General features: G+C 41.7%; 1 protein-coding gene across 1 annotated transcript; it reads right to left on the bottom strand.

Moving 5' to 3' along the window:
* Positions 1-424: 424 nt before the first annotated feature.
* On the bottom strand, positions 425-7,176 carry LOC109760204 (uncharacterized). Its single transcript, XM_040390693.2, has 17 exons — positions 7,060-7,176; positions 6,703-6,796; positions 6,501-6,575; positions 6,285-6,403; positions 5,919-6,182; positions 5,639-5,775; positions 4,961-5,028; positions 4,759-4,869; positions 4,540-4,670; positions 4,193-4,462; positions 3,917-4,053; positions 3,331-3,409; positions 1,749-2,024; positions 1,411-1,541; positions 987-1,028; positions 845-889; positions 425-754 (listed from the first exon to the last, which is right to left on the bottom strand). Exons 2-17 carry the CDS (start codon positions 6,776-6,778, stop codon positions 703-705), a joined length of 2,013 nt encoding a protein of 670 aa, XP_040246627.1. The 5' UTR covers positions 6,779-6,796; positions 7,060-7,176; the 3' UTR covers positions 425-702.
* Positions 7,177-11,678: the final 4,502 nt, after the last annotated feature.

The following is an 11,678-nucleotide window of genomic DNA, read 5'->3' as shown; positions in this document are numbered from 1 at the left end:
TTAGACATGGCAACTATAGTTAACCAAAACAGATAGAGTTGCCATGCTTTTACAACTACATTTGCCATCCCGGATAACTACATCTGCCAACCAGGATGGAAACTAAATCATCATCCTGTGGTGTACCTAATGTAGTAGCGCCAAGACGTGTGGGCATTTTTGCTTCGTGCCACACGCACGGGATGGAGATGAGTAGTACTTGTTGACGTGTGGCACGAAGCAGCCGCGCCCACACGTGTGGGCAATTCTATATCCGCCCACACACAGCCCGTGTGGGCTACCTCCTGTTCACATCATACACGGTGTGTGGACGCATGTCGAATACACCACATGTGTGGCAATTATCGGCGTCCAACAAGTTCTAACATTACGGAAGGAATCTCCATTACCAAACAAATTCTAACTAGATGGAAGCCAAAAAAAATAGATGAAAGCAAAGTGCATTCCCCATGGAAAGACTTCATAGGCTCACGTGTACAATGCAGACCCGAAATAGTGACTGAAAACAAATGGTATGGAAGAAAGTCACAAGCAAAACACACAGCATTGCGCCCAATCAATTTGATATGCCCTGATTATTAGTAGTTGGTAGGAAACAAATTGATTGCATTTAGTGCAACGCATGCAAACTAACTAATGGGTCACACTTTTTAAGGAAGCAATCCCGCTTGAGGCTGTACTGCCGAATCTGATGGTCTGATCCTACAGGCAGACATCTCTAACACCAACAAGACGTGGCTTAGGCAACGGCCATCTGTCATGAGCAAAAAAGTTCAAGTCAATGAAGAAATCTATTTTAAACAATGTATAGATACATAATATTAACGTGTGTCAGGAAGAATACCTGTTTCCATCAGTATTTCTGTGTGTCCCGCCAGGCAACAACCATCTGTTGTTTATCAAACATTTCAAAAAGCATACGAGTTACTGAATAAATTTATTTGAAACAATATATTCATAGTTTCAAGGTGTGTAAGAAAGATTACCTGTTTTTGTCACACTCCATAATAGTATCATCTGCACTAGCCCTGCAAGCACACCCAAAGAAAATTACCCCAAGAAACCGAGTAACTTTAAACCAATGACATATCAGCTTAATGCATTTAAAAAAACAGAGAAAGTAGGAGAAGGCGATAGCCATGAGGGCAAGGACAAGTACAGTATGAAGTATATGATAATAAGAGATAACACCAGAACACAACTATGAATTGATTTATCCAAATCATGCACCATTACATCACCACATCAGAGAATAGTAATACACTTTGGCACACAAAGTGCATACTGCATAGTACATACACATTGTTATATCAGCCCAAACCCAATAATGTTTAAGTGAAAATGATTGAACAATGTTCACAGGATAAATTTCCTAAAACGTACAAACTTCTTACTTAAGAAAAGGCATACCATTCCTTATTTACGTTCAACAAGAGGCGGCAAATAAGATCCCTCGGCAGGAACGGAGTTTCTTCCTCATCATAAAAGTTCATTCCAACAAAATTCCCATCTGTGTCAATAAGAGGGCCCCCGATCCCAGCCTAGCAAAACAACAATAACATCATACAATGATTAGATACATATCATTTGATAGATGTAGTGATTTCTTATGTTAGTATTCCAATGCTAATAATTGTTTGCCATGTTAAAAGTTGCTCCGTCCGTAAAGAAATATAAGGTGTTGATAGATGTAGTGAACTCTTATAATTCTTTACAGTGGGAGTACAGGGAAAGTCCACAAGAAATACCTTGGTGATTTTACAGGTGGACACACAAAGTTCTGTACAATCGAACTTGCTTTGTTTGCCAATCAACACCTTACCCTCGACAGCCATTAGTTTGCGATACGCAAAAAGACAACCTACAGCTATTACGTCCATAGATGAGGTAACTGGACGCCCACTGATTTGTATTGCATGAGGATCCCAGCATCCAATAATGTCAACAAGAGCAACGTTATAATGTAAATTGTAACCCTTCAATATCCCTACAACTCGAAATTTATTTGGAAGGCAAACTTCAATCTGCAATGATAAGGTTATGTTAACCAGTATCCAAAATGAGAAGGCAAACATAATAATAACAATAATAATAGCAATTAGCAGTAACAACCCTCAAGGTATCATCAATCATGTGTGCATCACCCGGAACTCTAACCAAACTTGCCGAAGTCAGAATTGTTGCAGAACATGCATTGCACTCTATAAATACACCTGTGCAAGCAAATTTTTTTGCAAATCCTACAGAGATAGTTATTTCAGTTATCAATCAATGATCAATTAAAACATGAAACTGTAAAGACTATGTAACAGAGTCATCACCATTGAATGAAGCAAGTGAGACAACACTTCGATTCATTTCTGAAGCAAGACTTTTGCTTGATTCTGAAGCAAGTTGGAAAGCAGTTTTCTTCAGAAGAGAGCCATCACTTCCCTTCATTTCTAAAACAACACCTTTCCATGGATTATGCAAGATATCCTCGTCGAATGTATCTTCGAGACGATTAATGATATGGTTTTCTAGCATGATACACAAGTTAAAAATACTCGGTAAATAAACAGGGTTTTTCAAGTGTGCATGTGCAACATAGGGAACTACTCAGCAAAACGGGTGCAATGTACATTGGCTGCCAAGGGGTAACGGGTACACTTGTAGTTTCAATCTGTAATCCTAGACATATTAGACTAGATGGTGACGGTCCATCTTCCTTCCACGACACCTGCCCTCCACTAAAAAGTAACTTCCTGACTAGTGGGGTCATCAATCCACCATTTCCACATCTTGTTTTATTGTTTGCTAATTATGTCATATGAGTATTCCTCACAGTTTTGATGCTACTACGTTGTCTTGTTTTGCTAACTCCAAGTCAGTTTTGTGGCAGCGGATTTGCAGAGACTGAAACTGATGTGCCACATGCATGATTACATTTATTTTTATGAATTCCATAGCAACAAGTGGGCATTCACCTAGTTTATCCAAAAAAAAAAATTGCTGCCTAATGCAAGGTGAGGGCATAAGTGAACCACATAAGTGAACCATATGTTAGTACTAAACTACTAATTAGTCAGTATGTTTTTGCTATGTACAAACAGCTAGGTCGTTTATATCTCATAAAATTGGATGATGTCGTTCAGCTTGGCCATGTAGCCAATTAGAGCTGAGACCTTCGATTGGTCTTTTGCTTGGATTGTTAGACCTCCACACAAGGAGGAACCACTATTGAGACTTTGGGGTTCGACGTCTGTCTCAAGGGCACAGCCACGCCTCTTTGGTCCAGGGCTGCACCATACTAGCCTTACAGCCAACATCCTATGAGATAATTTCGCTCACCTCCTTGAATATTGTAACATGGTGCTCCGCCATTGTTTTGAGGAATGCTCTTGTAGCATCATCAACCACGTCCTTAACACTGCAGCACAATGTGGAAAACTCACTGTGATAAATCGACCATACACAAAATGAGCTATAACAAGGCAAATATAGAACAAGAAGGGAGCAAAATAGTTGCAGATATTTCACAGCAGAGAAATTTAAGAAAATCTTAAACAATTTCTCCATTGGTCATCTTAAATCTAGGTTTACAGTGTAGCAGAAATATGATTAGCGCCAGGATTGAAATAACAACCTTTAATCTAGTACAGTGCAACTGCAGCTTGTTGGGCTACAGGAAGAGATTGTCACAGATGCAGGGCAACAAGAGATGCCAAAAAACACATAAGTACAGAATAGCTAATGGGACACTTCTTAGGATTAAATTCATAAACCACGGAAGCTGCTGTTTGGCTTTGAGAATGATACACCTTACACAATGTCAAATAGAAATAGGGGAGGGAGATGCAGTATATGATGCAGTAAGAGAGAAGCATTGACAAGCCAAACAAAGTGTGTGCTTCATCAATACTGAGAGTGCGCATACCTGACCATCCCGTTAACCCCCAAGAATCGAAGAATTGCAGCCCTTCGTACATAGGGGGTCTTTCTTTCTTTGGTACAGGAGCAGTTCATCCCAACGAAGTTGCCATCAAAATCAACAAGGGGGCCTCCAATCCCCACCTAGCACAAAATTGAGGATGAAGTTAAGCATGAAAAATGCAATTTATAATGCCTGATACTAAGAATATGCATCATCACAACAATGATAGAATGCAGATTAAGCAATACATGCACTATACAAACTAAAGCGCTAGCTCACCTTGTCGATCTGGCATGTGCTGAACATTGTCTGATCAGGTAGAGCACTTGGAGAGGCAAGATCTACTCCGCTTGTGTCCATTAATAGTCCTGAATTGAAATTGCGACATACAGCTGCTACCTTCCTATAAGGCTCAAACTGCATGTCCCGGTCAAGACTGACATGTGTGGCATTAACACCAGCGACGTTGACAATGAAAAAATCAACATATATCTCAGGATCCGCTATCCACCCAGTGACAGTCTCATCATTCAGAAGGCGTACTTTAATCTGAAATGAGCACAAGTCAATGGCTGTACTGAATTAATGGTCATAATAGTCCAGGAAAGGAGTAGAGAAAAAGTTACCTTCAAATTTTTAGTGATCTTGCTTGCACGCCAAGTAAGTGGAATCAAATTTATTGATGTGAGGAAACTTGTAACACCAGGACATGAGCTTTCAATGCATATGCCAGTGCATTCGCGTAACTTGGTATCACCTGCAGAGGGAGAGTATACGTGCAAACTGAATAGCTGATCATCAGAAACAAGGTAACATGAGGAATTATTATCAGTATAATCACCAACCATGGAATGAGGCCAGCGCTGCAACACTCTTACTTAATCTGGCAAGTACCTGCTCACTCAAGGCACCTTTTCTGGATTCACTCAATCTCGCTATGGAGGTAGCGTCCAAACCTAGTTAATTGAGATAAAATCATGTGTGATATAGTTAGTAGAACGGTTCAAGTATGAATACTCAGGAAAAGGGAAGCAAAAATGGACTCACTTGGCCTAATTGCTTTCATCTCACTGTTGATTCTTGCTTGTGTAGCATCATCAACCCCTTCCTTAACACTGCAGCTCAACGTAGAAAACTCACCGTGATAAATCCACAAAGGCAAGATATTGCAGACCACATACACAAGATGAGCTATTAAACAAGAGCCAAATACTCCATTCCTAAATATGTCATTTTAGAGATTCCAATATACACTACATACAGAGCAAAATGAGTGAATCTACACTCTAAAATATGTCTATATACATCCATATGTAGTTTGTATTGAAATCTCTAAAAGGACTTGTATGAGAAACGGAGGAAGTAGGTGCAGGTATTTCACAGCAGAGAAATTTAAGAAAATCTTTATAAAAAATCCCCATGAGTCTTCTTAATTGTAAGTTCGAGCATAGATAGCACAGGCATGGAAATAACAACCTTAATCTAGTAAAGTGCAGATCTAAACAATTTAAGAAACTAAAAATATGGGTACAAAAATAGCTAATGGGACAGTTTTTGGGATAAACTCGTAAACCTCAGACTGCTGTTTGGCTTTGAGAACGATACACCTTGCACACAAACTCAAATAAAGATAGGAGGGATATGTAGAATAGGATGCAGTAAGAGAGACGCATATAGTAAGCCAAAGAGAGAAGGGCAATTCATCAATACTGAAAGTGTACATACCTGACCATCCCGTGAAACACCAAGAATCGAAGAATTTGCTTCCTTCGCACGTAGGCAGTCTTCTCCATTTTGGTACGGGAGGAGTTCATCCCAACAAAGTTCCCATCAAAGTCAACAAGGGGACCTCCAATTCCCGCCTAGCACAAAAGTGACAATGAAGTTACACAGAGAAAATGCAATTCATAATTGCCCGAAACTATAAATGCGTCAGTGCATACATACAATGACACATAGACACCATCATACAGTTGGTTATTTGAACTGTACAAAAGCAGCTAACCTTGTGGATCCAGCACGTGCTTACGATTGTCTCACTGGTTGGGGAAGCAAGATTTAGTCCGCTTGTGACTGTTAAAAATCCAGAACTGAAACAGCGGCATACAGCTGCTGCCTTCGTATGAGGCTCAAACTGTATGTCACGGTCAAGACTTGTGGCATCAACTCTAGACACCTCCTTGATGTTGACAATGAAAAAATCAACATATATCCCAGGATCCTCAATCCACCCAGTGACAATCTGATCATTTGGAAGGCGTACTTTAATCTGAAATGGGTGCAAGGTGAATTAATGATTTTACAAGTGCAGCATGTATATATTGGCATATATTAATAATGCAGCAAAGGAGCAGAGAAAATAGTTAATTACCGTCAAACTTGCAGGCCAAGTAGGTGGAACCAACCGTCTCGATGTCAGGATTGTAGCTTCGGAATCTGAACACGAGGTTTCAATGCATATGCCTGTGCATTCGCGTAACTTGGTGTCACCTACGTACAGAGAGAGAGTCGCACGGGTAGACTGAATAGCTGGTCACTAGGAAAAAGGCAATATGAGCAAGTATTAACGGTAAGTATAATCACCAACCATCAAATGAAGCGAGGAACACAACACTCCTACGCAATCTTGAAACCACTTGCTCACTGAGTTCACTCAAGGCTCCTGCTAATGAGAGACCATTCAAAGCTAGTTAATTGAAATAAAATCATATGTGGTAGAGCTAACATAACCGCAGTTTTTATTATTATGAATGTGTGGCTGCAGGAAAAGGGAAACAGCATGTTCTCACTTGGTCTAGTTGCTCTTTTGTAAGGGCGTTGTTGCTCTTCATCGCCTCTCATCAGCCGTCGCTTGTTTTTCGTCATTGATCTTTCCAAGCCAGCCTGAACAGCAAGGAACAAAATTCAACTAACACTGATTGATCTGCTCAAAGAAATAGTGGATCGATATGGTTGCTAAATAAACGGAGGGCTATCCTTATACAATAGATCGACACAAAAAAAAAAACCCTAGAAACGGGGCCGGAATCGCTCTAGGAAACTGGGCGGGTTGAAGAATCCAAATACAACCAAGGAAGAAAGATATTGAATTAGATCTCGGACAATCCAATCAACCAAAAATTCCACCGGAGGTGGAGAAGGTATACCTTCGAAACAAGCTGACCGGCCGTCGCTGGATTCGTCGACGGAAGGACCTCTGCAGAATCCAGCAGAATCCCGGAGAATCGGTTTCCCGGGGAAGTGGGGGAGGATGCTGTCACGCCCCAATTAGTTGGGGATCCCGGGGATTGGGGAATATATCGTTGCCCTTTCCAGACACTGGAGGCCCAGCTGAGACAGGCCCGATAGATCAGTTTTTGCTTTCGTTGGGCCGCGTGGGCCGCTAGCGCGTGGGCCACATTTATTTTCATTGGGTCGCGTGAGCCGAGTTGTAACAGCCCAAGACCAAGACCTCCACTATTTTGTGGTATGTTTAGGAATATCCTACTCCCTCCGTCCCAAAATTCTTGTCTTAGATTTGTCTAATATGGATGTATCAAGTCATGTTTTAGTATTAGATACATCCGTATCTAGACAAATTTAAGACAAGAATTTTGGGACGGAGGGAGTATTTGAAAGTATTCTGCGTCGAACTGTCGAGGCGCCGCACACCCCTCGACCCGATTTGGGCCGGCTTTTTTATTACCTCTCATTGTCCCCCTTCCTCCCTCGTGCGACTCTTTCGTCGCTCCACAGAGAAGCTTTCCTCCCTCGTGCCGGAATCCCCCTTCCTCCCTCGTGCAACACTGATGTCTACAAGTCAAACAGGATGGTGTAGCACTTCCGCTGAAGTATCCTAATGAGTAATCATCCCAACAAAGAGCGGAGGAGAGTATTTATAGGTAACGTTTCTGTTACACACAACGTGTCACAGTTCTTATGTGAAGTAACTGTTGGAGCTTCTGCAAATATCGTTACTATCCTAAATCACGAATAAACCAGTTTGACAAATATAAAGAGAATTGTAGTAACAACTAAGAGAGCTAATAAAAGAAATAGCATGAATAAAAGCTACGTTTGTGTTTCCTGCAATGAAGAGATTAGGTGTGGAGATGTTTCAGCTCATGGTAAGAGTTTATAAAGTGTGCCAGTGCGACGGTAATACCATTTACCTCGTATTGTACTCATAGCATTTGATATAAGGGTTCTGTAGACAGTTCTCCCTAAGATAACGAAACTCCTCCTCTAGGGATTATATCTCATTCTCTAGTCTTGCTTCTTGGTTGCCACAGAGTGGTCATGTCCACAATTAATGTCCTTAGACCGGAACCAGATATTAAGTTCAATGGATCACCATTATCTCATATTGTCTTCGGTCCTCCTAGATATCTCCACCTATCACGTCAGAGGTCACAGATTTTCTAAACAATATGTGTTACCCTGTGTAGGTCTTGAAATCATGTTGCCTCGGCCCTTAAATTAAACAACACGCATAGAGTTCACCACAACATAACAATGTACTAAGTAGATCATACTACTATGAATGCAAATGACGACATATAGATTAGGCACAAATTAATCTTACCACTCACCTACTTCTCCCACACCTAGGAGGAATTACTCATGCATCATAAGAGGGGAATCAATCACCAAAAAGATAGATCCAATGAAAACCATATCGATAATACCATGAAGGTCCATAATAAGATGAAATGGATAATTCAAATAGTCTTGATCTCCAAACGAGATTGGGTAATATTACAATTGTTCTCCATATTGGAATTCCTCTTACAATAATGAAAGGGGTGATCATGGTGATGGAGATGAAAGAACCAAAGACTAAGAAGATCTTCGAAAGTTCTTCAGATCCTCCCTCCTTTTGTTCTGGTGGTGTGGCGGGGCTAGGGTTCTCCTCTTCCCTCGGGCCCTTTCCGAAAGTTGCTTGTATAGACGTGGTGAAGCTTATGGCAGTCCATAGGACCGCCCATGCGAGCGCTTGCGGTCATATGGAACACCGTCTTTTACTCTGGTTCGTCAGATGACTTCAGTTTCTTCACGAAAGTTGCTCCATTTGGCTTGATTTGCAGCAATCTTCCTTTTTTTCCTTCCATAGATGATATTTCCTGCCAAACGTTGATGAAGTGGATTTTCTTCTCTTTTGAGGGATTAGTCTTAGGAATATCCGAAGAGTAATAAGAATTCAAGTGAAACCGAGCAAAAATCACTACTAAAACATCACAAATTCTCAAGCCATCAACTCTCCCAAGCTTAGAAAGTGCTCATCCTCAAACAAAAAAGAAATCAAGAGAGTGAACGGGAGCTTGATTGAATAGAAAGAAGTTTTATCGGCTCGAGAGGATACATCATATCCATCTTCTCTTATCATGCAATATCATTCAAGAGAGTATTGGCAATTGAATAACTGCACTTAAGCTCGTTGCCTATCCACGTGTAGTCTCTTATCACTAGTTATAATTTCTCAAACCAATTTTTCTTGCTAACCAAGTGTTTAGGCAAGCGAGAGCATTTATCTTTAGATGGACATTTCAATTCAAACTCATTATTCAAAAGCATCAGGGAGTTTAGAATGTAAAGACAACAGAGAACTCAAAATTTTCATTGACCACCACTAATACCTCCTAGTCATGGCTTCCAAACACTTCTCTTTATCGCTACTCCTTGGAACTTCAATTCTTTGGAACTCCTTGGAACAAACAAGAAGCAGTTGGTTCCGTTGTGGCTTAATTTTGTGCACTATGGATCAGAATGGGTTTTCTCTTTCGAGCTCAGTGATCAGTGCTCTTATTTACCACATACACACTCTCTTTGATAAGGTCGATCATCTACCACTCAATCTCCAAGTTCGTGACGATGTCGCAGTTACGCGAATTATCTCAACATATTGTTGGGGAACGTAGTAATTTCAAAAAAAATTCCTATGCACACGCAAGATCATGGTGATGCATAGCAACGAGAGGGGAGAGTGTTGTCTACGTACCCTCGTAGACCGTAAGCGGAAGCGTTATGACAACGCGGTTGATGTAGTCGTACGTCTTCACGGCCCGACCGATCCTAGTACCGAACGTACGACACCTCCGCGATCTGCACACATTCAGCTCAGCGATGTCCCACGAACTCACGATCTAGTAGAGTGTCGAGGGAGAGTTCCATCAGCACGACGGCATGATAACGGTCATGATGAAGTTACCGGCGCAGGGCTTCGCCTAAGCACTACGACGATATGACCGAGGTGGATTATGGTGGAGGGGGGCACCGCACACGGCTAAGAGATCAATGATCAATTGTTGTGTCTCCATGGGTGCCCCCCTTCCCGTATATAAAGGAGTGGAGGAGGGGGAGAGGGTCGGCCTCCTAGGCGCGCCCCAAGGGGAGTCCTACTCCTACCGGGAGTAGGATTCCCCCCTTCCCTAGTTGGACTAGGAGAGAAGGAAGGGGGAGAGAGGGAGGAAGGAAAGGGGGGCGCCGCCCCCTCCTAGTCCAATTCAGACCAGAGGGAGAGGGGGCGCGCGGCCTGCCCTGGTCTCCTCTCTCTCTCTCCACTATGGCCCATTAAGGCCCATACACTTACCGGGGGGTTCCAGTAACCTCCCGGTACTCCGGTAAATTCCCGAATTCACCCAGAACCTTTCCGATGTCCAAATATAGGCTTCCAATATATCGATCTTTACGTCTCGACCATTTCGAGACTCCTCGTCATGTCCGTGATCATATCCGGGACTCCGAACTACCTTCGGTACATCAAAACACATAAACTCATAATACCGATCGTCACCGAACATTAAGCGTGCAGACCCTATGGGTTCGAGAACTATGTAGACATGACCGAGACACATCTCCGGTCAATAACCAATAGCGGAAATTGGATGCTCATATTGGCTCCTACAAATTCTACGAAGATCTTTATCGGTCAAACCGCATAACAACATACGTTGTTCCCTTTGTCATCGGTATGTTACTTGCCCGAGATTCGATCGTCGGTATCACCATACCTAGTTCAATCTCGTTACCGGCAAGTCTCTTTACTCGTTCTGTAATGCATCATCCCGTAACTAACTCATTAGTCACATTGCTTGCAAGGCTTATAGTGATGTGCATTACCGAGAGGGCCCCGAGATACCTCTCCGTCAATCGAAGTGACAAATCCTAATTTCGATCTATGCCAACTCAACAAACACCATTGGAGACACCTGTAGAGCACCTTTATAATCACCCAGTTACGTTGTGACGTTTGGTAGCACACAAAGTGTTCCTCCTGTATTCGGGAGTTGCATAATCTCATAGTCATAGGAACATGTATAAGTCATGAAGAAAGGAATAGCAACATACTAAACGATCAAGTGCTAAGCTAACGGAATGGGTCAAGTCAATCACATCATTCTCTAATGATGTGATCCCGTTAATCAAATGACAACTCATGTCTATGGCTAGGAAACTTAACCATCTTTGATTCAACGAGCTAGTTAAGTAGAGGCATACTAGTGACACTCTGTTTGTCTATGTATTCACACATGTACTAAGTTTCCGGTTAATACATTCTAGCATGAATAATAAACATTTATCATGATATAAGGAAATATAAATAACAACTTTATTATTGCCTCTAGGGCATATTTCCTTCAGTCTCCCATTTGCACTAGAGTCAATAATCTAGTTCACATCGCTATGTGATTTAACACCAATAGTTCACATCATCATGTGACCAATACCCAAAGGGTTTACTAGAGTCAATAATCTAGTTCACATCGCCATGTGATTTAACACTAAT

The sequence above is a fragment of the Aegilops tauschii genome, chromosome 5, assembly GCF_002575655.3.
Source record: "Aegilops tauschii subsp. strangulata cultivar AL8/78 chromosome 5, Aet v6.0, whole genome shotgun sequence".
Classification (NCBI taxonomy): domain Eukaryota; kingdom Viridiplantae; phylum Streptophyta; class Magnoliopsida; order Poales; family Poaceae; genus Aegilops; species Aegilops tauschii.
The sequence above is the reverse complement of the archived record's forward strand: the minus strand, read 5'-3'. Positions and strand labels throughout refer to the sequence as shown.

What these genes read in the sequence shown, in the direction of transcription:
- LOC109760204 (XM_040390693.2), bottom strand. Translation starts at nt 6,778, where the DNA reads ATGACGAAAAACAAGCGACGGCTGATGAGAGGCGATGAAGAGCAACAA. An exon ending in TTGAACGTAAATAAGGAATG is followed by an intron (nt 1,029 to 1,410) that starts GTATGCCTTTTC and finishes GTGTGCTTGCAG; the next exon opens with GGCTAGTGCAGATGATACTA. An exon ending in ATGGAGTGTGACAAAAACAG is followed by an intron (nt 890 to 986) that starts GTAATCTTTCTT and finishes GATAAACAACAG; the next exon opens with ATGGTTGTTGCCTGGCGGGA.